A 27,924-nucleotide genomic window follows, 5' to 3' on the forward strand; every position below is an offset into this window, starting at 1 on the left:
CCCTTACCCAGTCTGGTCTGTATGTGACTTCAGACCCACAGGAATAAGGTTGACTCTTAACCGCCCCATAACATAGCCTAGCAAGCCACTCAGTTGCATTCAAGACTGTCGCTCTTTCTTATATTCCAGTCCAGGAATGGAACCTTTTAGTAAATTGATAATTGTACTAATGTCTTCTCTGGGATATTTAAGGAAAATGGAACAATTTAATAGTATACCATTCTTCCTTAATGTAAACACATTCTGTATCATTTCCTTAATCTAACACTAATTGACAGGATGCACAGCTCACAGCTCACATAATGAAAAATCAACAGTATTAAATGCTTGACAGGGCTGGAAACTGAAAAAGAAACACAGATGTTGCATTTAGAAATCTGTGTAAATTATATATAACTAGGGATTTATAAAAGATACAGTACATGTTCAATGATGTTGCAATTTAAACCAGGGTACTTGATCTTGTATTGTCCTAGGATGAGTCTACTTTGCTATGGTTTTGAGCTTGTAAATGGTAATTGTACCAAAGATTTGCTGCAAGGAATCATTCTCATGCTGCTCTATGCAGTAATATTAACATGGAGCTTATGCAAATTTTCCTACTCAGGTTCTTGCACCAGGTCATCAAAAATTAAATTGCAAACAGAAAGAAATGTCACGCCTTTGTTTTCTGTCCTGAAGGCACCAGTTTGCACATGGTTCCGTGGGCAATGTCTGTCCTCTTGTACCTCACCTGGCTTAGGAAGCATGTGAAGATTTTAGACCAAGTGCAGAGAAGATTTTATGAGGATGGTTCCAGGGATGAGGAACATCAGCTAGAGGGAAAGGATGGAGAAGCTGAGGCTGTTCTCTTTGGAGAAGAGAAGAGTGAGAGGAGATTCGATAGAGGTGTTCAAAATCATGAGGGGTCTTGACAGAGTAGATAGGATGTAGATAGCAGATTGGATGGCATAGTGGTGTTGTCACTGGAGTAGTATTTCAGAGATTCAGCGTAATGCTCTGGAGAACTTGGTTCAAAATCCCACCACAACAGATGGTGAAATTTGAACTCAACAAAAAGAGAATCTGGAATTAAAATAATGAGCATAAAACCATTGTCAATTGTTGTAAAAACCCATCTGGTTCACTAGTGCCCTTTAGGTAAGGAAATCTGCTGCCCTTACCTGGTCTGGCCTACATGTGATTCCAGACCCACAGTAATGTGGTTGACCTCTTGTAAAAAATTCCCTCTGGACAATAAATGCTGGCCTAGCTAGTGACGCCCACATCCCATGAATGAATGAAAGGATCCAGAGGACACTGATTTAAGGTGATTGGCAAAAGAAGCAAAAAAGTGACATGAGGAATTTTTTTTTTCCCACAGCTCAAGGTTAGGATCTGGAATGCACTGCCTGACAGTATGGTGCAGGTGGATTCAATCATGACTCTCAAGAGGGAATTGGATAATTATCTGAAGAGAAAAACAAATTGCAAGGATAAGAGGAAAGGTGGGAAAGTGGGGCTGGGTGAGTTGCTTTTGCAGAGAACCAGGGCAGACATGAAAGGCAGAATGGCCTCCTTCTGTGCTGTAACCATTCTATAGCTCTATGGCTCCCTGGTTGTCATGAATCATTTATGAATATGAAATTGAAAGGGCAATTTTAATGAGGTTGGGCTCTCCGCGGACAATCTCGCCTGTCTGGAGCTCAGGATGGAAATTCGGGTAGTATCGCTCAAGATTTTCTGATTATAAATGTTCATTTAATCATGCATACCCAAATTTTCGATAGGGTGATCCTGGGGCATGGGTGGGGAGCTCAAGCTCCTTCAATCAACCCTTGAATGTCATCAACCTATTTCACCAAGGGGCATCGCAAACATGAATAGCCTCACACCATGTCCCAAAGGTTACATCTTTCCGCAAGAGGCTATTGAACTTCATTGAAATATATAATATTCTTAAAGGGCTTAACAGAATAGGGGCTAAGAGGTTGTTTCCCATGGCTGGAGAGTCTAGGGCTAAGGGTCAAGTCTCAGGGGCCACCATTTAGGACTGCGATGAGGATAAATTCCTTCACTCAGAAGTTTGAGAGTCTTTGCTATTCTCTATCTCAAATATACCATGTTATTATTAATTTTTATTTACTCATTCAAGGGATATGGGCATCGCTGGCTTGGCCAGCATTAGTTGCCCATCCCTAGTTGCCTTTGAGAAGGTGTTGGTGAGCTGCCTTCTTGAACCGCTGTAGTCCATGTGGTGTAGGTACACCCACAGTGCTGTTGTTGAGTATATTCATGACTGTGGAATATTTGAAAACTAAAGGAGTGCAAGGATTTGGGGATAGGAAAGAAAACCAGAATTGAGGTAGAAGATCAGTCATGATAGTATTGAATGGAGGGGCTGTATGGCCTTCTCATGTCCCTATTTTTTATGTTATGTGATTATAACAACTTGGAGCGGGATTCCCGGTTGATCTTTTTCCTCTTTATACCAAGAGCGCTGGAATCAGTTGTAGAACAACAGATGAGCTGAAATCAGAGAATCTATCAAAGCACAGGAGCTGAAGGTGGGGCAAACCAATGGGCTTTTTCCCAATATAACAAAAGCACAATACTGCGGATGTTGGAAATCTGAAGTAAAAACAAAAAATGCTGGAAGAACTCAGCAGGCCTGACAGCATCTGCAGAGAGCGAAACAGAGTTTCGAGTCCATATGCTTTCTCCAGAGCTTCACACTGAAGAAGAGTCATAATGACTTTTTCCAGTGATCTTTCAGTTCTCCACTTCCCATGCTCTTAATTTTTGTCCACACAGACCCAATTGAATGTTTTCTCAATTTAATGTGAGTGCTTGAACCATGTATGTCTGTTCCTGAGGAGTGTAATAAAGTGTTTGGCTTTTGTTCCCTCTGCCTGTTTTCAAATCCACCTACTTATCTTTGAGAGGTTGCAAGGCTCACATTGGGTGACTTGTACCACTCTCAGTTGTAGCTTTGTAATGTCTGCAATCTGCGTCCAAAGTTGTTACACATCCATTAAGTGTTTGCAAAGCACTCTCTATAGTTACCTTTAACTCTCCAAATCTGCTATTTGCTGCCAAATCTTGCACATTATTTAAAAAGGAAATGCAATATTCATGTATTGGATGGATACTGCAGTCTAGATACTATAGCATTGGATTAACAAACTAGATATTGTGAGTTCAAATGTGAGATTTAAGTCACTAAAGGCGAACTCACCACAGATTTGCACTAAGTGTGGTAGCAGGCGTGAAAAAGGATGTTTCACCCGCCAGCCACAATGGCAGCTTTTCATGCCATATCAGCCCAATCCCGCCTTATTAATAATGCATTCTCAGGGAACATGCCATTTTGATGGCAGGTGGACTCTCATTCACCCGCCACACCATCACCTCGGCGCTTCATCACACTGGGCGCCAAATTTAAAGTGCAGCTACACGAGCACTTCTCAGTGCTTCCAGCCCAGGGCTGTTGCATAGAAGACATGGCCCCAAAAGGTAAGAAGACTGCAGCCCCCAGGTTGAATGACACATCCCTTGAGCGCCTTTTGGACCCAGTGGGAGGCTCATCATGATTTCCTCCACCCCGACCCTGGACGAAGTTCAGCAAGCAAGGTTATCAATCCAGCATGGGAGACAGTGGCAGCAGTGGTCAGCATCAATGCCCTGCAAAAGAGGACAGACATCCAGTGCCCCAACAGGATGTATGGTCTCGTCCATTCGGCCAGAGTAAGTCACTCTTCTCATCACTCTCAACTCACACACTCACAAAGCCATCACACGTCCACAGGGGCCTCACACCTCAAGGGACAACACACACGTACCCTCACACACACCCTCACATCTCCATTAGACTCATACACTCTGGAGTTCACATCCTCATCTTGTCCATGGCTCCGCTCACCACACAAACATTCCACCCAGTGCCATGTGTCCTGCTCACACTCTCTCCGTCTGTTTCCATGCAGGAGAAGCCTGCTCACAACAGCAGGGAGAGGTCCCAAACCGGGATTGGAGTGACCCACATGGGACCCCTCACTCACTTTGAGGAGCGTGCCATCACGCTGACTGGTGAGGATGTGGACCCCGCCTGCGGCAGTGGTGAGGTTGGCAGCGAACACCCTCGTGAGAATCCTGCACCACATCATCCCTCTCTTAACGCAAATGTGAATGCTCTCTCTCCTGCTTTTGAATCTGCTGCCAATTATCTCTACTTTGGTTCACAGGGAGTTCTGCCAAGCAACCGATACACTTAGCCAGCCATTTGTTTAGCTCCATAAAAGTCCTCACCTCCAGCCAAGGGGACTCCACCTGCATAGGAGAGCTGGAAATAAGCAGCTTGGAAGGCCCAACACAGCACTTACCCACCCCTGCACCAGCGCAGAGACACACACTGTGGTGGGACTAGATCTAGAGTAGGCTCGGGTTCATGGCCTGGTAGTCACCGTACGGACACCTGTCCGCAGCAGGAGGAGGCAGGTTCAGCCGAGCTCCCTAGCACTCGGAGGACTACGGGGGAAGAGGCATCTGTGAGATCAGAGTCAGATGATGAGCCTCTGGATTCAGCTTTCCGACTCATCAGGAAAATCAGCAGAAGGCGGGGAAACTTCACATAGAGCTGCTGGAAGCCCTCAACAGAGTGGAGCACAACTTGGAGAAGTGCATCCACCTGCTCTCTTAAGAAGTGGTGCCTACATGTGTGAGAATGGAAGACTCCATGGGAGGAGGGTGGACGCCATGGAGACCCTGGTCCAGCAGAATGCGGAGTTGCGTGCAGACCTGCACTCCATTGTGGTGGCCATGGGTGAGTTCCTGCAGTGGAAACGCAAGGGGGAAGCGGAGACCTCGATATCCCCCCAGGTGCTCCTTCCCCTCATGGAGTCAGGCCAGGGCCCCGGGCACCCAAAGGGAAGAGGAGTGGCAGCTGGATGATGACATCCTCTGAAGAGATATCTAAAGATTTTCACACTAGAAAGGTCATAGCTGCCAAGTGATCATCATGGAGGGGGCTAATCCTTCCATTGCATAGCAAACAGCCATAGCTAAGACCTGATAGCCATGTGGTGTGCTGGGGTGGGGGTGGGGATGGGGGATGGCTAAGGGGGGCAGTGGTCTCTAGCTGGGTGAAATGTTATCCCCCACCTGGTCTGCTGCCAGGAAGCTGCCTACATCCCTGGCCGTGTTTCAGCTTCAGTGGGGGGCCCAGAATTTCCAACTGGCATCTGTTGCCAGCAATTTAGTTAGCTTAATAGGGTACCCACTGCTCACAGGCAGGTAGCTGTCACCCCCGCACCCCCCCAACCCACCCTAACCCCACTCTTCCTGTAATGACAATAGCCCAGAAACCCAGCACACTAGGATTAGATGCCAACCTTTGGACGTTTCCACCTCCAGTTCCACTTCCACCGTGGATCAAAAATTGTGCCCATCAGTGCAGTGCAGAGGGAGTGCTGCACTGTTGGTGCTGTCCTTCACATGAGAGGTTAAACCAAGGCCCTGTTCTGCTCTTTCAGATGGGATTCCATAGCACTATTTCAAAGAATAGCAGAGGAGTCATCCTTTGTGTCCTGGCCAATATTTACCCTCAATTAACATCATAAATATAGTTGGCCTGGCCATTATCAGATTGCCATTTGTGGGAGCTTGCTGTGTGCAAATTGGCTGCCACATTTCTTCATTACAACAGTGACTACAATTCAAAAAGTGATTCATTGGCATCCTGACATCATGAAAGACACAATATAAATACAAACAATTAGGGGAAGATAGTGTCATAGTGCTAATGTCACTAGACTCATAATGTAGAGGCCCAGGCTAATGTGTTCAAACCCCACCATGGCAACTGGTGGAATTTGTATTCAATTAATAATTCAGGAATATAAAACTAACCTCAGTAATGGTGACTAAATTGATTGTCATAAAAAACCCATCTGGTTGACTCATGTATCTTAGACAAGGAAATCTGCTATTCTTATGTGATCTAGTCTACATGTTACTCTAAATCCACAGGAACATGGTTGACTCTGAACTGCCCTCTAAAACACAGTTCAAGGGCAGTTAGGGATGGGCAATAAATGTTGGCCTTGCCATGAAAGAATGAATAAATTCTTTCATGATTTCAAAATTCATTTCCAAACGGAGCATTATTCAATGGCATCATCTGTAACTTAACAGTCTTTCCCACTGTCTACACCATAATAAAGCAAAAGCAGAAATTGCACAGTGAACAGAAGGAAGCTATTCAGCCCATCGTACCTGTGCCGGCTCTTTGATAGAGCGAGCCAATTAGCCTCACTCCTTGTTTTTTCCTGCAGTTGTTTTCCCCTTCAAGTATTTATCCAATTACCTTTTGAAAGTTACCATTGAGTCTGCTTGCACCACCCTTTCAGGCAGCGCATTTCAGATCACAATGGCTTGCTATGTAAATATATTTCTCATCATCTCTCCTCTGATGCTTTTGTTAATTACCTTAACTCAGTGTCCTCTGGTTACTGATCATCCTGCCAGTGGAAACAATTTTGCCCGATTCACTCTATCTAAACCCTTCATCATTTTGAGCATCTCAATTAAATCTCCCCTTAATCCTTTTTGCTCTAAGGAAACAAAGCCCAGCTTCTCTGTTCTTAAAGGTGCAAAATCAAATGGAACGTACGGCTATAAATATTTATCTCCACAAAACGGATATACAAACACAGCTGACTTTTATCTGACTTAAATGTTAGCAGCAATAATCATACAGAAAGCAACTCACTCAAAGGAGGCTTATTTTTACAAACAGAAGGTTAGCACAGTAATATGAGCATCTGGATATTCCTCTAAACATAGCATTTGGTGCTTTGTCAGAATGCTATCTGAATGGAGCATTTATAGCTTGCTGTTCGAGGACATAGCATTACCTATTTCGGTAAAAGTGTGTTACATGTTCTTTTTCCCCCTGTGTTCCTTTATTACCTCCTCTTCTTTGTAAAAAGTTGACTAATGACCTGATAGCACTCTGGTGCAGATCTTCTTCCTGGATTGTCACTCTTGAGATTATCCATGAGGGTTCTAACATTCCAAACTGCAAAATTTAAAGTTTTCTTTCTTTGAACACAAAGTTGGTGTTCCCCACCCAAGGGGAAGTGGGACAGCCTGAAGGCACCTTTGCTAGCCCCTTCCCCATATGAGGTGGGCAGAGGCCATCCCGAAGAGGACTGCTCAGTCATAGATGCTGCTACCCAAAGACACCTCTGTCCCAGCACAGTTGTCCAACCACCTCATGCATCAGTCACCTGTGTGTGTGCAAGTTCTTGACCAGGGACTCCTAGGTTCACAGCCCTGACATCATCGCCAATTCTCCATCCCCACAGGACTTGGCAAATGGACCCTGGTAGCCTACACATGATTTTGTTTAACGTGGGAACCTTAGGATGCCATCAATGCCCACATAATTATGACAGATTGGTAGTCAGATTTCAACCCACTGCAGCCACCTTCATGCCGGAGTGCACACAGTCTTCCTTCTCCTGTTCTCCCCATGTGGATCTTTATGACTGCACCATGCCTGGCACCTCCACCTGACCTTGCCACCATGGGTGATCTGACCAGAAAAAAGGCGACCCTGACAGCGTTGCTCAAGGGGCCATCAGAGCATACAAGCCTCTTCACCACATCAAGGTGATGATTCATGGACTTGACGAGGAGATCCAACACCGAATCAGCTGCACCACCTCAGTCTGCTATGAACTACAACAGCGAGTGCTTGACAACAAAAGTCAACAAAAATTCTAATGGGAAAAGCTGTTGTCATCAGCACACTATACTGCAGTGAGACCAGGACTGTGTATCAGCAACACAAAAGGCCACTAGGGAAAGTCCATCAGCAATGCCGCCACTGTCAGGAAAATATAATTATTTTCAATGTTATTTGGAGTTTATTGCAAAGTAGAATAATAGTGAGGTCTATGTCTATGTGTGCATGTGTGCCTGAGTGTGTATGTGTGTCTGTGTGTGTGTGAGAGATTAATTGAATTAAAGACAGCTAGTCTGAAGGCTTTGATGTAAGAAGATAAGCTAAGTTTCAAATGCTAAATAGGTAAACATGTGTGAAATTTTAGAATGTGAGTTAAAAAGGGAACATTTGCATTTTTAAGAAACCAGAGTACCTTGAATTCAAAAGAGGGGGTGAAATGTTTCGCCTAGCTAGGAGAAGTTAAAAAAATATTTGTTTTTCCCAAAGATTACTGATAAAATTGATACTATGATAGATTTTATTATTAAAGAGGTAAAGTCCAAAGACACAGTGAAACAATGGGGATTTGCATTCAGAAGGGAAAATATGTATATCAGAAGGGAAAATATGTATAAAGGAGAGAAGGCTGTGTGCAAGGGAAGGCATTCTCAGATCTAACAAGTGTGAAAAAGCCTCCAGCATCTGTACCCAAACTGCTGACTGCAAGAACTGAAGTTAAGAAAACTGACTTTGAATTTAACTGTTCAGGTATTGTGTTACTTTGCCTGGATCTTTTAAAATTTATGTGTTTTTACTATTGCCTTAACGGGGGTGTAACTGGGAGTTAGATTAATTAGGGGAGCTAGGAGTTATCATAGTAGTAATTTGTAGACCTATGCATGTGCTTAAAATTAGTTCTTTTATTAATAAATGTTTAATTTAATTTTGTAAAAACCCTCTAAGACTTGGTGAACCTATTACTACTGAATTCAAGGCACGCATCTTGAAATAAATATACAAACTGCAAAACAGTTGTGGCAGTTGTTTCAAGTTACCCTTTGGGATTTGAGTAGCTCAGCATTTACCATCGGCTGTGCCACAACACTGCCTCATCCTCCAGGTACAATGGGAGAAACATCAAACAAATGCTAATGTCCTCGAAGCCAGCTCCACAAGCATTCAGGCAGAACTCTTGCAAAATCTACTTCAATAGACTGGACACTGTGTCCAGATGACTGAAGACTGTCTCTCCTGCCAAGTCCTGTTTTCTCAACTTTCAAATTACCAATGCTCTGGTGGAAGCAAAGAAAATCAAAGGCACTCTGAAGCTCTCCTTGAAGCACAGAGGCATAACTTAATGACTAGGAGGAGCTTGCTATCAATCATTCAGAATGGTGACAACTTATCCATCACGCTTTGGGTCATAACTCTTACTGATTAGGCAAAGAAGGAAAGAAAAGGAAGAAAACCTTGTACTCTAGCTCCCACACCCACATGGGATGCCCTGCCCCATGTGCCCAAAGATCTGGAGGTTAAGAATTGGCCTGTTCAACCACATGAGGACCCGTGGCAGAAACTCACAACCCAGAGCAGACGCCATCCTCAAGTCGAAGGACAAGCCGATGATGACTATGAGCCTTCTGATCATCTTGTCTAAGCGGCCATGCTTTCATGTATGACAGCTGGGTTTTAACTCAACTGACCTGTTGGGAGCAGAGCAGGGTGGGTAGTGAGCAGGGAACCCAAAATTGCGGGGCTCACCTGCAAGCTGCGGAGTGTTAACTTTGCAGTGTGGGTGTGATGCCACTGTCAGGTTCCCCAGCCCAAAGGCCAACCTGATTGACAGGCTAGACTTTCAGGGGGTGGAAAGTAGGCCAGAGGGTCTTCAGGACCAGGTAGGCCAGTACACTAGGAAGGGGAAGGGGAAAGGGAGAGAGTGAATCCAATGTGCCGAGGGAAGCAGGTTTGATTTAGTTATGGCGGGGCTCACCCCAGGAAAGGTGGGGGGAGAAAGGGATGTTTGTGTCCAATCCTGGGTCGTCATAGAGTGGGGATGATCAAAGGCCTTGGGGCAGAGGTCAAAGGGCTTGGTGGAGGTAGACCTGAGTGGAATTAGTGACCTAGGGGACATTGAAGGCCTGGGAGGGTGATTGGATGCCTGGGAGGCAGGTTCAGGCGTCTAGGGTACGGGGGCTTCAAACTGGAGGCCTCAGATAGGGGAGATCGGAGGACTCAGTGGTGGGGGGTGGGGGGGTGGGGGGCGTATGTTGAAGGCCTCATGGTGGAGTTCAGGGGGACTCCTGAAGGGGAGCACATGGGAAGGGTCATCTGGCAGGGGTTGTTGAGGATGGATCCAACAGATAAGTGGAAAGGCACCTACCTCCTGGATGCACAGGTCCTGACATGGAATTCCCAAGAATTGGAAACTAACCATCCGAAGTTAGATTCAAAACGAGGCATTAAAAGAAAAAAATTAGGCTTGTAGCCTCATTATAATGTTTAAATGCCCAACCAGTCTCCTGGGAGCAAGTTAACCATCCACCCATCCCCTTGTCCCACCTCTATTCAAACAGGCATGTTGCAGGATGGTTGGGGCCTGTATTCAGATTTTTATAACTTCACTCCCAGCTTGACCAATCCTCCCTCCTCCCACCCCCCATCACCACCATTAAACCCAAACACACTCATTTTTTATGCAGTTAAATTTCTCCCTCAAGTCTAAAAGCAGGGTTCCGGGCTGTGAAGGACACAGTTCAAAGAGACAGGAGGATTATATTTCTTTCACTGAGGCCATCGACAGGTAAGATGTGTTACCAGGATGTGTGGTTGAGCACAGCCTTGTATTCGACTCATTTAACCAGCAGCTAGATGCTGCAGGGGATAATAGTGCAATTGCTACCAGTAGGAGAAAGAAAAATAGACCAAAGAGCCTTCTTTATCAGAGCCTATCTTGCAAATGTAAGAAGTCTATGAAAGCAGGGAAAGTATCAAAACAGGTACAAACATTGTCACTTCCAATATACACCCCTTCTCGCATGTGCACACTGCACTGGGTTATTCTATAGGAAGAATTGCGCCTACATAAATAAATGTAGGAGTAGGCCATTCGGCCCCTCTAGTCTGCTGTGCCAGTCAATAAAATCATGGTTTATCAGATGTAGCCTTAACTCCACTTTCCTGCCTCTCCCCCATAACCCTTGACTGCCTTGTCAATTAAGAATCTAACTCAGCCTTGAATATATCCAACGACCAACCTTCACTGCTCTCTGGGAAAGAGAATTCCAAATACTATCGACCCATGCGAGAAGAAATTCCTCCTTATCTCTTTCTTAAATGGGAAGCCCCTTATTTTTAAACTGTGCTTCCTAATTCCAGCTCCCCCATGAGGGGAAAACACCCTCTCAGCATCTACCCTGTCAACCTTCATCAGGATCTTATATGCTTTAATAAGATCAGCTCTCATTCTTCTAAACTCCAATGAGTATTGGCCCGACCTGCTCAATCTTTCCTCATAAGGCAACTTCTTTGCCTCAGAACTCAGCCTAGTGAATCTTCCCTGAACTGCCTCCGATGCAAGTATATCCCTCCTTAAGTAAGGTGAGCAAAATAGTAGACAGCGCTCAAGGGGAAGGATTTTACAGCCCTGCCACGGCATGTCTCTCCCCAGTGGATGTGGCAAGCCATTTAAACCTCGTAATATCCCACCAGGCGGGAGGGGCTGTAAAATCCTGGCCCAGTTGTGGTCTCTCACCAATGGACAGCTGTAGGAAGAGTTTTTTTGCACCTCTGCAACTCAGTGATATTGAGACCCAGCGTAGCAGCAAAGGCAACACAGATTGGGGACCTAATCTGAGATCTTTCTGTGCCCTGTGGTTGAACTCCAGCTGAGGGAAGATTGAATTTACTGAAGGAGTCATTGGGGGGGGGGGTGCATAGGACAGTACTCCATTGTTCATCAGTGATCATTTTAGATCATTGAGGTAAATGAAGACATATTCTCCATGGCAAGGCAAGACACTGAGAGGTCAATCTTCTCAATCCACCTCAGGTTCACTACAAAGTGATGCAATGTAATTATTTAGGCATTTGTTTTCAATTGTCTTAAAGTGGTTAATGGTATTCCAGGCGAGTGGCGCTATTGTGAAAATTTCAAATTCTTGAAACACAGAGGTCAAATGAGGATTATATCTCGTATTTCTGGCTCACACACATTTCTCTATGTATCATCTATTTACAGTATTATTTTCATTCCATAGTTTAGAATTCAGTGCTTCAAACACTTTGATGCAACATATATTTCAAAGGGCTGTGATTATTTTTCATTCGAGTATTTGCATGTGTTTCATCTTCTGCTGCTAATGGGGAAGGCCACTGAATGTATGTTTCGAAAGAGAAACGCCGAAAGCTGTTGCACTGAAATTTCGTTGCTTGTTTCACATCTCAGGCTGACCTGATTTTCTCCTGGAGTGAAGCCAACCAGATGGAAAATGTGCCATAACATTGTTCTGGATTCCAAATGATTACAGTGGAAACTAGGAACAGGAGCTTTGGTCCCTTGAGCCTGCTCTGTCATTTGATAAGATCATGGCCAATCTGACTGTGGCTTCAACTCCACTTTCCTGTCTATCCCTCTTACCCTTTGATTCCCTCGTCAATCAAGAATCTAACACAGCCCTAAGAACATCCAATGTCCCTGACCTCACTGCTCTCTGGGGAAGAGAATTCAACAGACTACAATCCAGAGAGAAAAAAAATTCTCCTCATCTCTGTCTTAATATGGAGACTCCTTATTTTTAAACAGTGCCCCCTAGTTCTAGTCTCTCCAACAAGGGGAAAGATTGTCTCAGCACCCACCCTGTCAGGTCCCCTCAGGATCTTATGGCCTTATGGTCACTGGGCCTTAAGAGGAGGGTGCCCCCAGTCAGAAGGGGACTTCCGTGGAGGCGCCCTCCCCAAAAACTTCCCACCCTACATCTAACTGGTTCTTTCCAGCCTTCCTGAACGGAGGTTCAATGTTTCCAACAGCTGGGCAGGAAACGACCCTTAAGTGGCCATTAATTGGGGCAAGGGTGGGCTTCCCCATCCAAAGCCCTGCTGCCCCAATGTAAAATTGCTGTGTGGCCAGGACAGGTGGGAGCCCTGAGGGAATCCTGTTCCTGCAATTTCACATTCCCCGCGGACTCCCCCCATCCACCCCCGCTGCCCCTCACCGCCACCTGAAAAACCAACCGGTAGGAGAGCGTAAAAATTCAGGCCAATGGGCGGGATTTTCCACCCCCGGACTGCCAAAGTCAATGGACTTTTGGCTAGGCCACCAAATTTCCTGCAGCGGGTCCCACCATGACAGCGCTGGAAAATCCCAGCCTATATTTTTCAAAAAAACATCACCTCTCATTCTTCTAAACTCTAACAAGCCCAACCGGTCCAACCTTTCCTCATAAGATAACTCTTTCATTACAGGAATCAGTCAAGTGGACCTTCTCTGAAATGCTTCTATTGCAGTTATATCCTTCCTTAAGTAAATCAAGGCAGGTTCTTACTTGTAGCATTCTGATTAATATTGATTTCAGTATCAGATCATAAGAGCTCACAGGAGGTGCTTACAGGGTCAACATAAATCCATTCCTTTTTGAATAATTCTCAGTCCCCTTCACATGTCATCTCAATTCCCCCCTTCTGTCAATTTACAGTGAATGGTTTATTGAACTAATTTCTATGGACAACGTCAATTAATAGCTTTCACTTAATCAGAGGCTTGTTAACCCACCACTTCAAAATCCTCTGCCCAACTTGCAGTCTGAAGCCCAATTTTGTAATTTTTATTGTTGACCAATGAGTCTAAATTTTTTGCCATGGAGACAGGAAATAGGAGCCAGCTCAGCAAGCCGCCTCCAGGGAGAAACCGATTATCGTCAATATTTTCATGCACGCAAGCCCTTGAGTGATATGGGGACAGATTCCCTATCCAATTACCAGTGGCAGACAGGCTCTTGAAGCTGGAGGGCCAATCAGAGGCCTTCCAGTTTCAGAGGAGCACTCAGAATTCACCAAGGCTTCTTCAACAGCACTTTCCAAACCCACGACCGCTACCATCTAGAAGGACAAGGGCAGCAGACACATGGGAAGACCACCACCTGGAAGTTCCCCTCCAAGTCACTCACCACCCTGACTTGGAAATGTATCACCGCTCCTTCAGTGTCACTGGGTCAAAATCCTGGAACTCCTTTCCTAACTGCATTGTGGGTGTACCTACACCACATGGACTGCGGCGGTTCAAGAAGGCAGCTCACCACCACCTTCTCAAGGTCAATTAGGGATGGGAAATAAATGCTGGCCCAGCCAGTGAAGCCCACATCTCGTGAATGAATAAAAAAAAACTGGGAGGGCATCTCAAGAAGGAGGTGCCCTCTCAGGCACTTATTAAAAACTGTGCAAAGGAAAGAGAAGAAACCACCAGTTGGGGTATGAGGTTTAGGGGAGTCCCTCTACAGGCTGATCTTTGTCCACCCAAACAGGCAGAGAAAGCCTTTAGGCCTGCCTGGGGCTCTGACACCCTGGCATGTTGGGAAACTGGAGGCCAACTGGAAAATCCCAGCCAGCTTCCTAAGCTTACTTTTAACAAGACTCTTAATGAGCCTAATTGCCTGCTTGTCTTGCAAGGGTGGGCAGCCTTGCCAGGCCCTGAATCCACCTCCCACAAAATGGCCAGTGCCAGTATTTCCAGCTCCACCCCCCCACCGCAGCTCCACTCCCCCACTCCAGCTCCACCCCAGAACCAACACCCCCCAGCTCCACCCCCCCCCCATCACCCCCCACCCCAGCTCCACCCCTGCCTTCATGGGCACCCCAAACATTCATCCCTTGCTATTTAAAAGTATCCTGATATTGTATAATTTCCGACATCAAATCCTTCAGAGCCTTGAAAACTTCAATCAGATAATCTCAGAATTCCTTTCCTTAAAAACCAATCACAAACTTGCTGAGGCAGTGCATATCCTCCAAAAGTTTTGATGCTATTGTATTTTGTTATAAATAGGGAGAAGTGCCAAAGGTAACGGCAGTGTTCAATTGTTCTATGTTTGATTATGTAAGTCTGGTTACTGATCTATGCTGACTGTGCTTGATTGGTTAAGCCCGGGTGTTGGCTCAGAGAAAAGTAAAGTGACAACACAGGAGCTACCAGAAGCCAAGCTGCACGCATGAATGAAGGTATTTTGTGATTGCAGAGATATGTTAAAGCACTGTAAATTAAACCTTGTGCACATTTAGAAATTAGTGTCATCTCTACATTGCTCTGAGGAAATCAACGTATAAAATACACGACAGTAAGGGTAACTGACTTTCCCCCATTTTAAGCATTCATAAAAAGCCATAGTTGGACCATATGTTCTTCCGTTGTTATTCTGTTAAAAGCACACGTCAAAAAAAACAGAACTTTTAAAATAAATCTGATGCAAACAATATGGATCATTGAAGATGATAAGACCAAGTGAGAAACATTTAGCCAGACTGCCACAGGTAATTCTCTGCATTATTTGAACTCAATTTCTGACCTGCTTAAATGGTCTCAAACATTTATAAATTCATGAGACTAAAGGAAAACCGTCCATGCTGGTTTATATAGAGAAAAGAGACACCGTCTTCTGGGACTATATAAATGTTCTCCTGCCTGGTCTCCTATCTTCCACCCTCTATAACCTTGAGTTCATCCAAAACTCTGCTGCTTGTATCCTAACTTGCACCAAAAATCATGTTCAATATCTCATCTGTTCTCCCTGACCTACATTGGCTTCAGGTCCAGCAATGCCTTGATGTTAACGTTCTCATCTTTGTTTTTAAATACCTCCATGGTCTCGTTTCTTTTCTTTCTCTGTAATCTTCTGCAATCTTAGAACCCTTCGAGATCACTGCGCGGCCCCAAATTCTTGAATTTTGCGCGTCCCTGATTATCTTCGCTTCATCATTGGGTGGTGGTGCCTTCAGCCGCCTGCACTCTAAGCTTTGGAATTCCCTCCCTGAACCTTGCCAGTTGGCCTCGTTTCCCAGAGTGCCAGGCAGGCCTACAGACTCTCCCTGCCTGCTTGGATGGGACTGCAGCCAAAGAAAACCCTGCAGAGGGAATCCCCCATAGACCCATCTACCTCCCTGCCTCGCCACCTCTCTCTCCTCTTTTAACACCTGCCTCAAACCTACCTTTTTAACCGATTGGTTACCTGGCCTAATCCTTCCTTATTATGCTCACTATCAAATTTTGTTTGAGAATACTCCTGTGAATCACCTCGGGTCACTTTAATATGGGTAAGTCGCTATATAATTGCAAGTTTTTGTTGTGTGCACTGGGTGGGACATGTAGTTTGTTTGCCTGACCTCAGGTTCCCAAAACAACTGCTCTGGTTAGAACTCAGTCACAGCCGGGGACTCCCACAGAGGATATGTCCTCAAAGCATCCCTGAAGGGGTCAAACATGCCTGCTGACTGATGGGAGACCCTGGATTCTGACTGACCAAAATGGAGAACGCTCATCCAGGAAAGCACCAAACTATTTGCATGTGTAGGCCTGGGTCTCTGATGAGGTCTCCAGGGCTGCAGCCCTATAACCCCAACCCTGTGCACTGCGAGCATTTCTTTTGGGGTCAATGCTAGGCGCCACGTAAAGAAAGGCAGATTTGAATTGATATGGCACCTTTCACGACCTCAAATGTCCCAAAGCGCATCACAGCCGATTAAGTACTTTTGACGTGTAGTCACAGTTGCAATGGAGGAAGTGTGGCAGCTAGTTTCCACACAGCAAGATCCCACAACCAACAACATGATAATGATCAAATAGTCTGTTTTATTGCTGTTGGTTGCAAGATAAATACTGCCTGCTGACACTGAGGAAAATTATTCTGTTCTTCTTCCGATAGGGTCTTTTAGATCCATGTGCATGTCAGGAACGTGCAGAGGAAAGCTCGAGGCACTGGAGGGAGCGCACCAACCTCCAAACAACCCATCTACCTGACCCTTGAATTGCACTTTGGACCTATCAGCCAGTTCCGAATCCATCATACCAGAGCAGAAGCAAGTCATCCTCAATCCAAAGGGAAGAAAAAGGATGGTTCATTGCCATTTACATTGCAAAGCTATTTTGGCCGTTGCTGATAACCTTGGAATTATCCTCGTTTAGCCTTCCCAGCATTAGGAAGGAGCGACTTTTGGGATGGGAAAGGGAACAATCTGGTAAAAAGTCCTTGTGAGTTTCCTACATCATAACAGTGTCTGCACTTTACAAGTATTCCACTGGCTGCAAGGTGCTTTGGGATGTTCAGTGGCTGTGCAAGGCGCTATATAAATGTTAGTTTTTCTCTCTTTTCACACCAAGTCATTCATCATTCTATCTTTACCCTTAAATATCAGTGCACTAATTAATCTTGTATGCACAATTAAAACCAAATAAAGCTGTCTTATTGGATTAATGGCTTTGTTAACAGTATGCAAGCACATTAATGCTAAAAATAATACCATACTCAGAATTCCCTCTACAGCAAATATATTAATTTTATAGAAGTCCAATAAACACGTGTGTCTTTATCAGGAAAATATTCCTTTCCTGTCACTGGCTTTGTTACAGTGGGTGGTCTTTTACTTGGCTCACTAACACTCCCCCAATTCAATGGGACAATGTTCCACCATCCAGAGAGGTGACCCAGAGGTGGCCAGCATTCTCACCTCTGGTTCAAACAGTCCAGGGACTCAAGTACAAATTCTAGGCAGATGTTCCAATGCATTAACTGGGGGAGTGCTGCATTGTCAGACATCCTGTCATTTTGAATAAGATATTAGACTGAGGGGCTGCCTGCATTGTAAAAACGCACATGCATCTAAAAGACTCTATTTGAAGAAGAAACAAGTAGTTCTCCTCAGTACCTGCAGGCAGTATTTGTCTCTTAACCAACAGCTAGAAAACAGATTATCCGATCATTATCACATCGTTGTTTATGGGATCTCACTGTGTGAAAACTAGCTGCCACATTTCCTCCATTGCAACTGTGACTACACATCAAAAGTACTTAGTCAGCTGTAATGCACATTGGGACATTTGAGAGGTCGTGAAAGGTACTATATAAATACAAGTCTGCCTTTCTTCAGGCAGCACCCACCTTTGACCCCCAGAAGAAATGATAGCAGTGCTGCAGGTTTGGAAATAAAAGACAACAGCCTTGGAGACCTTTACAGGGGCCTAGGCCTAAACATGCCAATGGTTGGGGTTGGTATGGAGAAGCGGCCACTACATGGCCATTTCCCTGAAAGGGGAGGAGGCACATCAAAACTTCCTAGAGCCTACTGCCACCTTTTGTCATGGTGGTCTGAAAGTGGCAATAACAGAATGGGTGTGAGGAAAATCCAGTACAAATGCCAACCTTGCCAATAATTTGCATGTGGGGAAGGGGCAAGGTTCAGGAATTCCCAAGCGGGAAGATTCACAACCTGTATTTTCTGTCATTTTTTTTTTTTTGCCTTGATTGTAAAGGAGAATCCAGGTCCACATTTCATAGTATAGATAAGGGGAGGTGGTAGCCTAGTGGTGTTGTCACTGGACTGGTAATCCAGATCCCCAGGGTAATGCTCTGGGGACCTGGGTTTGAATCCCACAACAGATGGTGGAATTTGAATTCACTAAAAATCTGGAATTAAAAATCTGATGTTGCAAAAACCCATCTGGTTCACGAAGGTCCTTTCATTGTCCCATTGAATTGGGGCAGTGTTAGTGAGCCAAGTAAAAGACCACCCACTGTAACAAAGCCAGTGACAGGAAAAGAATATTTTTCTGATAAAGATACACTTGTTTATTAGACGTGTGACTCCAGACCCACAGCAATGCAGTTGACTCTTAAAATGCCCTCTGAGCAAGGGCAATTAGGGATGGGCAATAAATGCTGGCCTAGCCCGCGACGCCCACATCCCACGAAAGAATAAAATAAATAATTAATTCACCAATTCGGCATCAGAAACTTGCAATTGCTAAGGACAGGAATTGCCAGACTCCTCAGAGGAACAAGGCTTCACTGGAGCTAGATAAAGAAGTGGAGACTTACCTCTTCCCATTGATGGATGTAACGAATTAGTCGGGATAACCGAAGCAACCGAAGAAGACTGAGGATTTTGGTGAATCTTACAATCCGCAGTGCCCTGGCAGTTTTATAAACTTCCGAGTCAATCCTCGTTTCAACTATTAGAAAAATATAGTCCACTGGAATGGAGGATATGAAGTCCACCACAAACCAGCTTTTTAAGTATTTCATCTTGATCCTCTGCGGGTCTAAAATAATCTCCGTGTTGTCCTCCACAACAATCCCCGTTCTGAAATTCAGCACTAGATCGACAAGAAAGAAGGTGTCAGACACGACATTGAAGACTATCCAGGGGGTGGTGTTTTCATCCTTGAAGAACGTGATTCCCACAGGAATGATGATCAGGTTTCCCACCATGAGGAGAAGCATCGTCAGGTCCCAATAGAACCTGCAAGGAGAAGTACAGCCATTTTATTTTCAAACTTTACTGAGGTAAAACTGAAAGCAATTAAAAGTGACATTGAATTATGCAGAAACAAGCCATTAAGCCCAGTCAGTCCAGACCAGAATTTATGCTTCACACAAGCCTCCTCTCACCTCTCTTCCTCTAACCCTATCAGCATAATTGATATAATCCTGATAGTCAGTGGCTCAAGGATAGATCTGGTTCCTAATCTTTATATTTGTATGCTTTTATTAACAGAGATACAGATTGTAAACATACACCTCCAAACCCAACAACCACAATTTCAGTCTTCTCCTTCATATAAGAGCACAAGTGAATCCCCAGTTAATCTCCACCACCTCAATTAATATACAATTAATAATACTCTTCTATTCCTTTATCCCGAATGTATATATCTAATGATTGAAAATTTAATGAACTCAACCTGCCAACACATGAGCTATGGTCTTTAATACAACACGCAGATTGCAGTTGGCCTTTCATTTTTATTCTGTAAGTTAAGGAGACCTGCATTCTGCAATGCACTGTAATTATTTGAATATTGCAATTATATTCATAATTGTGCAATTATTTTATTATATATTTTATTTTTATTTTATTGTCTATAACTATGTTATGAATAATGGGGGGAGGGGTGATGTGGAGATGATGGTATGATGGTAATGTCACTGGACTAATAACCCAGAGGTCCAGGCTAATGGGTTCAAATCTCACCACAGCAGCTGGTGGAATTTGCATTCAATTAGTAAATCTGGAATTGAAAGCTAGTTTCAGGAATGGTAATCGTGAAACTATCATCGATTGTCGTAAAAACCACCTGGTTCACTAATGTCTGTTAGGAAAGGAAATCTGCCATCCTTACCTGGTCTGACTTACATGTGACTCTAGACCCACAGCAATGTGGTTGATTCTTACCTGCCCTCTGAAATGGCCCAGCAAGCCACTGAGTTCAAGGGCAATTAGGGATGGGCAACAAATGCTGTCCTTGCTAGTGATGCCCAAATCCCATGAAATATATATTTTTTAAAATAGTTAATAGAAGGTTCTTGGATCCAAATTCTCCACATCCATGCAAATCTTTAAGGTCCCTGTTGTAACGATGGTTTTATTTAGTGTGAAATGTACCTTTTAGAATAGTACTTGTTAGGTAAGATCACATGATCTATAGTGGCCAATAGGAGAGTAGCATGGGCTTTCTCAGCAGTCAGTGTAGAGATAGAGTTGAAGTTGAAAGCACACGTGTAGTTGCGGCTAAGTATATTGTAAATCAACTTAATGTTTCCGCACAGGAAGTGTTTGCTGATCAACTCTATCATTATTAGTATAACTCAGCCACCCTACAACAGAATGGAAGTGGACACGGGAGCTCCCACTACAGTAATTGGGGGACATACCTTCAGACATTTGAATAATGGTGAACATCAATTAAATTTAGAAGAAACAGACACCAAGCTAAAAACATATACGGGTGAAGACATTCATGTAAAAGCATAAGCAGAGTAACTGTCCATTATGGAAGCCAATCGGCAAAGCTACCATTGATGGTGGTAGCAGATGAAGGGACAAGACTCCTGAGTGAAATTGATTAAAGGAGATTAAGTTAGAATGGGCTGAAATTTTCTAGTTGAGAAGAAATGGGCTATGGGAGCTACTTACAAACTATGCCACTGTCTTTAAGGACAAACTGGTCCGCAGGCCAAGATTCATGAGGATACGGAAACAACCCCTCACTTCATATGGTGAGACCGGTGCCATATGCCCTGTGAGAAAAAGTCAACATTGAGCTGAACAGGCTAGAGATACTGGGCGTTATACAACCTGTTCCGTTCTCAGAATGGGCAGTGCCCATAGTCCCCATCCTTAAACCCGACCAAAGCGTCCAAATTTGTGGCGACTGACGGTTAATAAAGTAGCTAAGCTAGCCAGGAACCCCATTCCAAAAATCAAGGAACTGTATACCAAGCTGGCAGGAGGGACAATGTTTGAAATGAGTCATGTTTATCAACAATTAGAGCTGGATAATACCTCCTTAGAATTTGTCACAATTAATACCCACAAAGGGTTGTACCAATATACACGATTACCCTTCTCTGTCTCCTCCACTTGTGCCATCTTTCAGAGAACAATAGAAAGCTCACTGCAGGGACTTCCCCAGGTTGTAATCTATTCAGACAATGTATTGATGACAGGATTCATTGAAAAAGAACATTTGGCAAACTTAGAAGAAGTCTTAAAGCGTTTCTTGCAAGCTGGGATGCATTTAAAAAAAGAAAAGTGCACGTTCCAAGCGAGGCAGATAATCTATTTGGGTCACCGGGTAGATTCACAGGGCCTCCACCCAGGTGAGGAGAAAATGAGAGCCAAAGAGAGGCATCTGTTATTACGGGCGGTTCTTACCCAATTTGTCTACAGTGCTGGTCCCCCTGCATTCTCTACTCAAAAACAACCAGCGTTGGTCTTGGGAGGCACCGCAGAAAGAAGCTTTCGTAAAGGTAAAACAATTGTTGCACTTGTCCAATCTATTAGTGCATTATGACCAAATGAAAGAATTGATGCTGACATGTGACGTATCTCCCTATGGAGCTGGAGCAGTGCTCTCTCATCAGATGGATGACAGCACAGAACGGCCAATACGTTACATATCAAGAGCACTCATCACAGCGGAAAAGGGATACTCGCAGATGGAGAAAGAAGGCCTGTCCATCTTCTTCGGTGTCAAGAAATTTCACCATGCACACAGTGGAAAGGGGACAGGGAAGCCAGAAAACTACACATGACTGGCATAGTCATGAGAGGAAATTTACCATGGTAGAGCTGGCATACGTGAAAAACTTCAGGAAAGGAACAAAGTTGTTTCCGGGTGAAATAAGTGCGGTGACTGGACCTCTATCTTACCATGTGGAGGTGGAAGGCCAGATCATCTGTAAACATGTGGACTATTTAAGGAAGAGAGAGACAAAATCACCAAGATATGATTCCACCAGTGATCAGGACCGGGCCTGCGTTTCCTGTTGAGGATACTCAACCCAGGACTGACATGTCTGATGTTCCTGTAAGAGTTGAGGATACAGAACTGCAAGTGCCTATCGAAGCACCTGATGTTCAGGCAACTCCGGAAAAGGTGGTTCCTGATAAAGAATCTGAAGTTGTGGAGCTGAAACATTCCACACGTATCAGGAAACCACCTGAAAGACTGAACTGGTAAATTCCTTACCCAGTGTAAATATTATGTGTCTTGAAAAATTTGTACTTGTAAATGTAATATGTATAGCTGAGTTAAAGGGGAAGGAATGTAGTAATTATGGTTTTATTTAGTGTGTAATGTACCTTTAAGAATAATACGTGTTCGGCAAGATCACATGATGTATAGTAACCAATAGGAGAATAGCACAAGCTGCCTCAGCAATCAGTGCAGAGATAGAGGCCAGAATTTTTCCGTTGGCGATTTGGGGGTGGGGCCCGCTTGTCGCCGGGAAGATGACGTTGGGAGGAATCCCCAGACGTCATCCCGCCCCATTTAAATATTCAGGAAGGCGGGCGGACAGCGCAATCAGCTGTCCGTCCGCCGACCTGTCAATGGCCAATTGAGGCCATTGACTGGGTAATTAAGCTAATTAAAGGTTGGTGGGCAGGCCAGAAGCCCCAGTGGGAAGGAGAAAAAACGTGAAACCTCATCCACTGGCGGGATGAGGCTTCATGTCTGTTTAAAAAATCCCTAACAAAGTTTATGTGATATTTATTAACATGTCCCATCTCGTGTGACATTGCCACATGAGGGGGGCATGTTAATAATTTTTTTATTTTGCATTTTTGATGTTTTTTAAACTGCCACCAACCTCCCTGAGACAGCTCTTAGTCTCAGGGAGATGGGCACTCTTTCGTGCGCATGAGCGACCGAGCGCACTTTGACAGCTGGGGAGTCCCTCCCCCTCCGCACAGGAAGCGCAAAGCACTTCTCGTCGGGCAGCCCACCCACTCAAAATGGCGGCCGGGCCCGTTTCGGTGGCGGAGTTCAGCTATCCGCCCGCCGTCCATCGAGGGCTAAATTCTGCCCAGAGTTGGAGTTGAAAGCACATGTGTAGTTGAGTATTTTGTAAATAAACGTAATGTTCCCACCCAAGAAGTTTCTGCTGATCAACTCTATATCATTATTAGCACAACTCGGCCATCCTACAACAGCTCCTCTCCCCATTCCCCATTTCTCTTCTCAAAAGAGTAAGGTCACAGCTTCTTTCCTCATAAATCAGCATTCTAATTCAAGAATCAGCCCCGTGGCCATCCTTTGTGCTTTCCCCTATAATTCTACATATTTCCTGCACACCAGGAAAAAAATTGAAAACAGATGTGCCCTCAGATTCAGTTGAAGTTAATATCCATTTGAGCTTTTAGTACCTCACTTCTCTTGCAATCGTCCGCAGCCTACGCTGTCTCTGTTGCCAACAACACGCTTTTACATAATACCCTCAATATAAGACATCTCTAGATGCTTCACAGTGAAACACAGAAACATAAAAACTAGGAGCAGGAGTAGGCCATTTAGCCCTTCGAGCCTGCTCCACCATTCAATATGATCATGACTGATCCTCTATCTCAACGCCATATTCCTACTTTCTCTCCATACCTCTTGATACCCCTGATATCCAAAAACTTATCAATTTCTTTCTTGAATATGACCCGGCCTCCACAGCCTCTGTGGTAGAGAATTCCACAGGTTGACCACCCTCCGTGAAGAAATGTTTCCTCACCTCAGTCCTAAATGGCCCACCTCGTCTCCTGAGATTGTGGCCCCTGGTTCTAGACTCCCCAACCAGGGGAAACATCCTCCCTGCATCCAATCTGTCTAGCCCTGTTAGAATTTTACACGTTTCATTCAGATCCCCTCTTATTCTTCTGAACCCTAGTGAATACAGGCCCAGTCGAACCAATCTCTCCTCATATCACAGTCCTTCCCTCCCCGGCATCAGCCTAGTTTACCTTTGCTGCACTCCCTCTATGGCAAGTATATCCTTTCTTAGGTAGGGAGACCAAAAGTGCACGTAATACTCCAGATGTGGTCTCACCCAAGGCCTTGTATAACTTCAGTGACATATCCCTACTTCTGAACTGAAGTCATCCTGCAATGAAGATAACGAAGGAGAGGTGGAAGGGTAGCCAAAGGCTTGGTCAAATAGATGGATTTCAGCAGACAGCAATACCGTTCTTTTTGATAGAGACCAAAATTCTCCAATACAAGAATGACAATAGGATGGTGAGGCCTAATTGAAAAGGCTTTGAAAGGGAAAGGTTACAGTCTTAGAACCCATGACAAAAGTGGTGATTTTCTGTAATAACACATTCTGAGAACAGTTATGCGAACAAGCTGCTACATCTATTTATATTTTAACAAATTCCACCAGTTTCACACATAAAACCCTCCTCCTTTAGCAGGGCGGTTAAACCAGCAACACAACACATTCTCTTAATTTTCATCACCAAATGAAATACTTGCAATTGATTTATCAGATTGCCTCAAACCAGATTTGCAGTCTGTTCCAACTAAAAGTGTGACATGTGACCTGAAATAAGTGATCAGCTTCTAAGGAAATTATAAGCATCCATCCTGGAAGATCTGAAGATGAGTGGAGTATTAGTCCACCTTAAAAACAACCTTAACCCAGCATCAGTTTGGCAGGACAAGTCTGGCAATGTTTACCAAGAAGAGAGAGTGACCAAATCTGTTCATTTCTGGACAGCATTAGTGAGTGAGTGACTGGGACGTGATACAACCAGTTTAAAGCTGCTGTGCAGGCAGAGTTATTCTGAAACAATTATACTTATGTGCTGTGTTGAAGTAGTTTTTCTCTTTGTTTTGCTAGTCGAGCACATTTGACATAGCAGAAATGGGAAACTAGTTATGAGGAATAACTTCAGATTCTCAAACTCTTTCTACTGGACCAAAGGCCAAGAGAAGGTTCAATGAAGGTTTATAAATAATTAAGAGTTTGATAGGGTTAATTGAGAAAGACCAACTCATTTAATTTGAGATTGAGGAGTGATCAATCAAAAATCCATTGAGAATGAGGAGACATTTCTTCGAGCAGAAGGTTATTAGAGTTTGGGGTGCTTTGCCATTAGGAATAGTTGAGGTAGAGACAATTATATCTTTTAATAGAAAACTGGATAAATGTTTGATGCAAAAAGGAATTTTCGGGCTAATGGGTGAGAACATAGCAGCGGATTAATTTTCGATTTCTCTATCAAAGATTCAGCACATACACAATAACCTGAATGACTGCCATGTGTGCTGGAAATTTCGATTGTTCTATGTTTAGGATGAGGAGGTTTTGTGGCACAGTGGGTAGCAACCCTAATTCTGAGTCAGAAGCTCATGGTTCAAGTTCCACCCCAGGAGTTATGGCCAAGGAAGGTGCTTCATAATGTGGCCAAACAGGTTGATTATCAACCCGCAAATCCTTCCAACGTATGCCAGTGGCAGGCGGTAAAAGTGGGAAAGATTCCCGGTCAGCCATGTAATGGAAAGAGCATTGGAGCCTCTTACATTACTATCCAGCTCCAGCCTACAGACATGCATTTAAAATTGTATCTTGCCACAGTGGCTTACACTCCCTGAGTGATCTGCAACAGCACCAACACTATGGTTAGGCTGGTAGTTTCCTGTAATTCAGGCAAGGTCTGCCTCATGGTTTGGGGTAATGACCTGGGCACAAGGGCTCATATTTGCTTCATCGTAGAACAAGAATAAAACTTGGCAAGGAAAATGTTGAGGATGGCTGAGCCTAGAGCTGACCAGTTTGATCTGAGTCTACCTTTCACCTTAGCACATTCCCTTTCAGTGTAATTTGTAAAGTAAATTTGATGCACAAGGATGTCCCAATACATCCAAGAAGAGCTGGCATTGTTATTAAAATAATTTAGAAATGTCATTCATTCCTCAGCCAAGAGTGAGAATATTACATGTTGTTTCTCTCTTTTAAGAGGAGTGGAATGGCAGTTGGATTTGTGGCTGGCCCCAGTGACTCCTGTTGGACAACCCAATTTTTTGGGTTAGCCCCAGTTGAATATTTTTGGCAAGCTGTGGATTGTTTGCCTTGCAGGTTTTGGGGAGATGGAAGTTACTGTGTCAAAGGCTAGAAAAGGATTAATTTTTGGATTTATTTTTAGACTGAACTGCAGAAAATGGTCCTTTAATTTTAATTGTGCCACACTAGATGTCAAACGAAATATCATTCCAGATGCCCCGTATTACTTAGGCCTTAATAATTGGAATGATGTTCAATGACATATCCCATCATTAATGCACTATAGGGCTGCACAACCAAATTGAAGCAGATATGTTCAATGTCTATCACTTGTGGTAGAACATTCCTGAAATGGCAGAGGATGTGGGAGAGCCAGTGATCCCCTGGCTAGCACCTAAAGTCCAGGCCTACTTGTTGCCAGGACATGCGCAAGATGCCAGAGCTTTCAAATTCCCTTTCCTGCCTCTCTTGAAAAAATATTTCCCCTTTGGGACACCTTTCCAAGACAGACTGATAGATAGTTTGTGCTCAGAAATCACCTTCTGGGAAATGCAATAATACTTTGTGGCACCATGTATTAATGCACCAACGGGGATGTGGCTTACCCACTAACATCTTAGATGATTAATATGTTGGCTTTCTCATTCCGACACCTCAGCAGCATGAGGCACAAGAAGAACAGATGGCTTTCTGGTTGTTGTCTACACAAATAATCCAACTTGTGATCGAAACAAATAGACCATAATACCACTTGGTGGGTTACTATTGCAAGTACAACCACCCTCCTGCTGTTTATTTAACACTGATCTGGAACAATTTATAGTCATCTATTGAGATCTATAATGCTGCCATTATGTCAATTTAACAAGAGCTGCATTGCCAGTTTTATATTGTTTTTAATGCAGTTGAAGCGGAGCGCTGAGAAAGTACATTTAAACACAAGTACGGAACTCCAAAGGTGTTGAAATGACACAGGCAAGTCAACTGTGCTATCTCTTCCTTAAAAGAAAGAACTTGTATTCATCCAACACCTTTACAATATCCTCCCAGTACTCCAAAATGTGAATTAATGTGAATTCCTTTTGAAGTACTTTTGCTGTTGTTACAGAACCAAGATGTCCACAGCTAGGAAGATATAAGAAGCCAGTTAATCTGGTGGTTGAGGGAGGAAAATTGATTAATCCTTTGGGATAACTCCCATTGCCTTTGTTCAAATAACTCATTCTGAGGATATGCGCACCCCACTAGCAAGGCAGGCATTTAACGCCCACCCCTAGTTGTCCTCGATAAGGTGGTGATGGGCCTGCTTCTTGAAACACTGCAGTCTTTGGGGTGAAAGTGCTCCCACGGTGCTCTCAGTTAGGGAGTTTCAGGATTTTAATCCAGAGACGATGAAAAATAGTACCACAGAGTCTTTCGTATCTGCTTGAATTAACATCTCATCTGCAAGATTGCACTTTCAGCAACGCAGCACCCCTAGCACTAAAGACTAAACTGAAATGCCAGGCCTGATTTCACACTAGCTCCTGGGATGGTGTAGTGTTCAATGGTTCAATTATTCTGTGTTTAATTATGTGAATCTGGCAACTAATCTTTGCTCACTGTGATTGGTTGGTTAAACCTGGATGTTGACTCAGAGCATAGTAAGCAGACAGCACAGAAGATGCAAGGAGCTAAGCT

At 44.1% G+C, this 27,924-nt stretch overlaps 1 protein-coding gene across 1 annotated transcript in view; it reads right to left on the minus strand.

The window, feature by feature from the left end:
- Positions 1-27,924, minus strand: part of LOC121271970 (potassium/sodium hyperpolarization-activated cyclic nucleotide-gated channel 1-like) — a 315,889-nt gene that overhangs the window by 237,428 nt on the left and 50,537 nt on the right. Inside the window, exon 2 of the mRNA XM_041178229.1 lies at positions 18,784-19,207. Within this exon, the coding sequence (XP_041034163.1) occupies positions 18,784-19,207 (424 nt within the window). The remainder of the gene's footprint in view (positions 1-18,783; positions 19,208-27,924) is intronic.

Source organism: Carcharodon carcharias, chromosome 32, assembly GCF_017639515.1.
Source record: "Carcharodon carcharias isolate sCarCar2 chromosome 32, sCarCar2.pri, whole genome shotgun sequence".
NCBI classification, from domain to species: Eukaryota; Metazoa; Chordata; class Chondrichthyes; order Lamniformes; family Lamnidae; genus Carcharodon; species Carcharodon carcharias.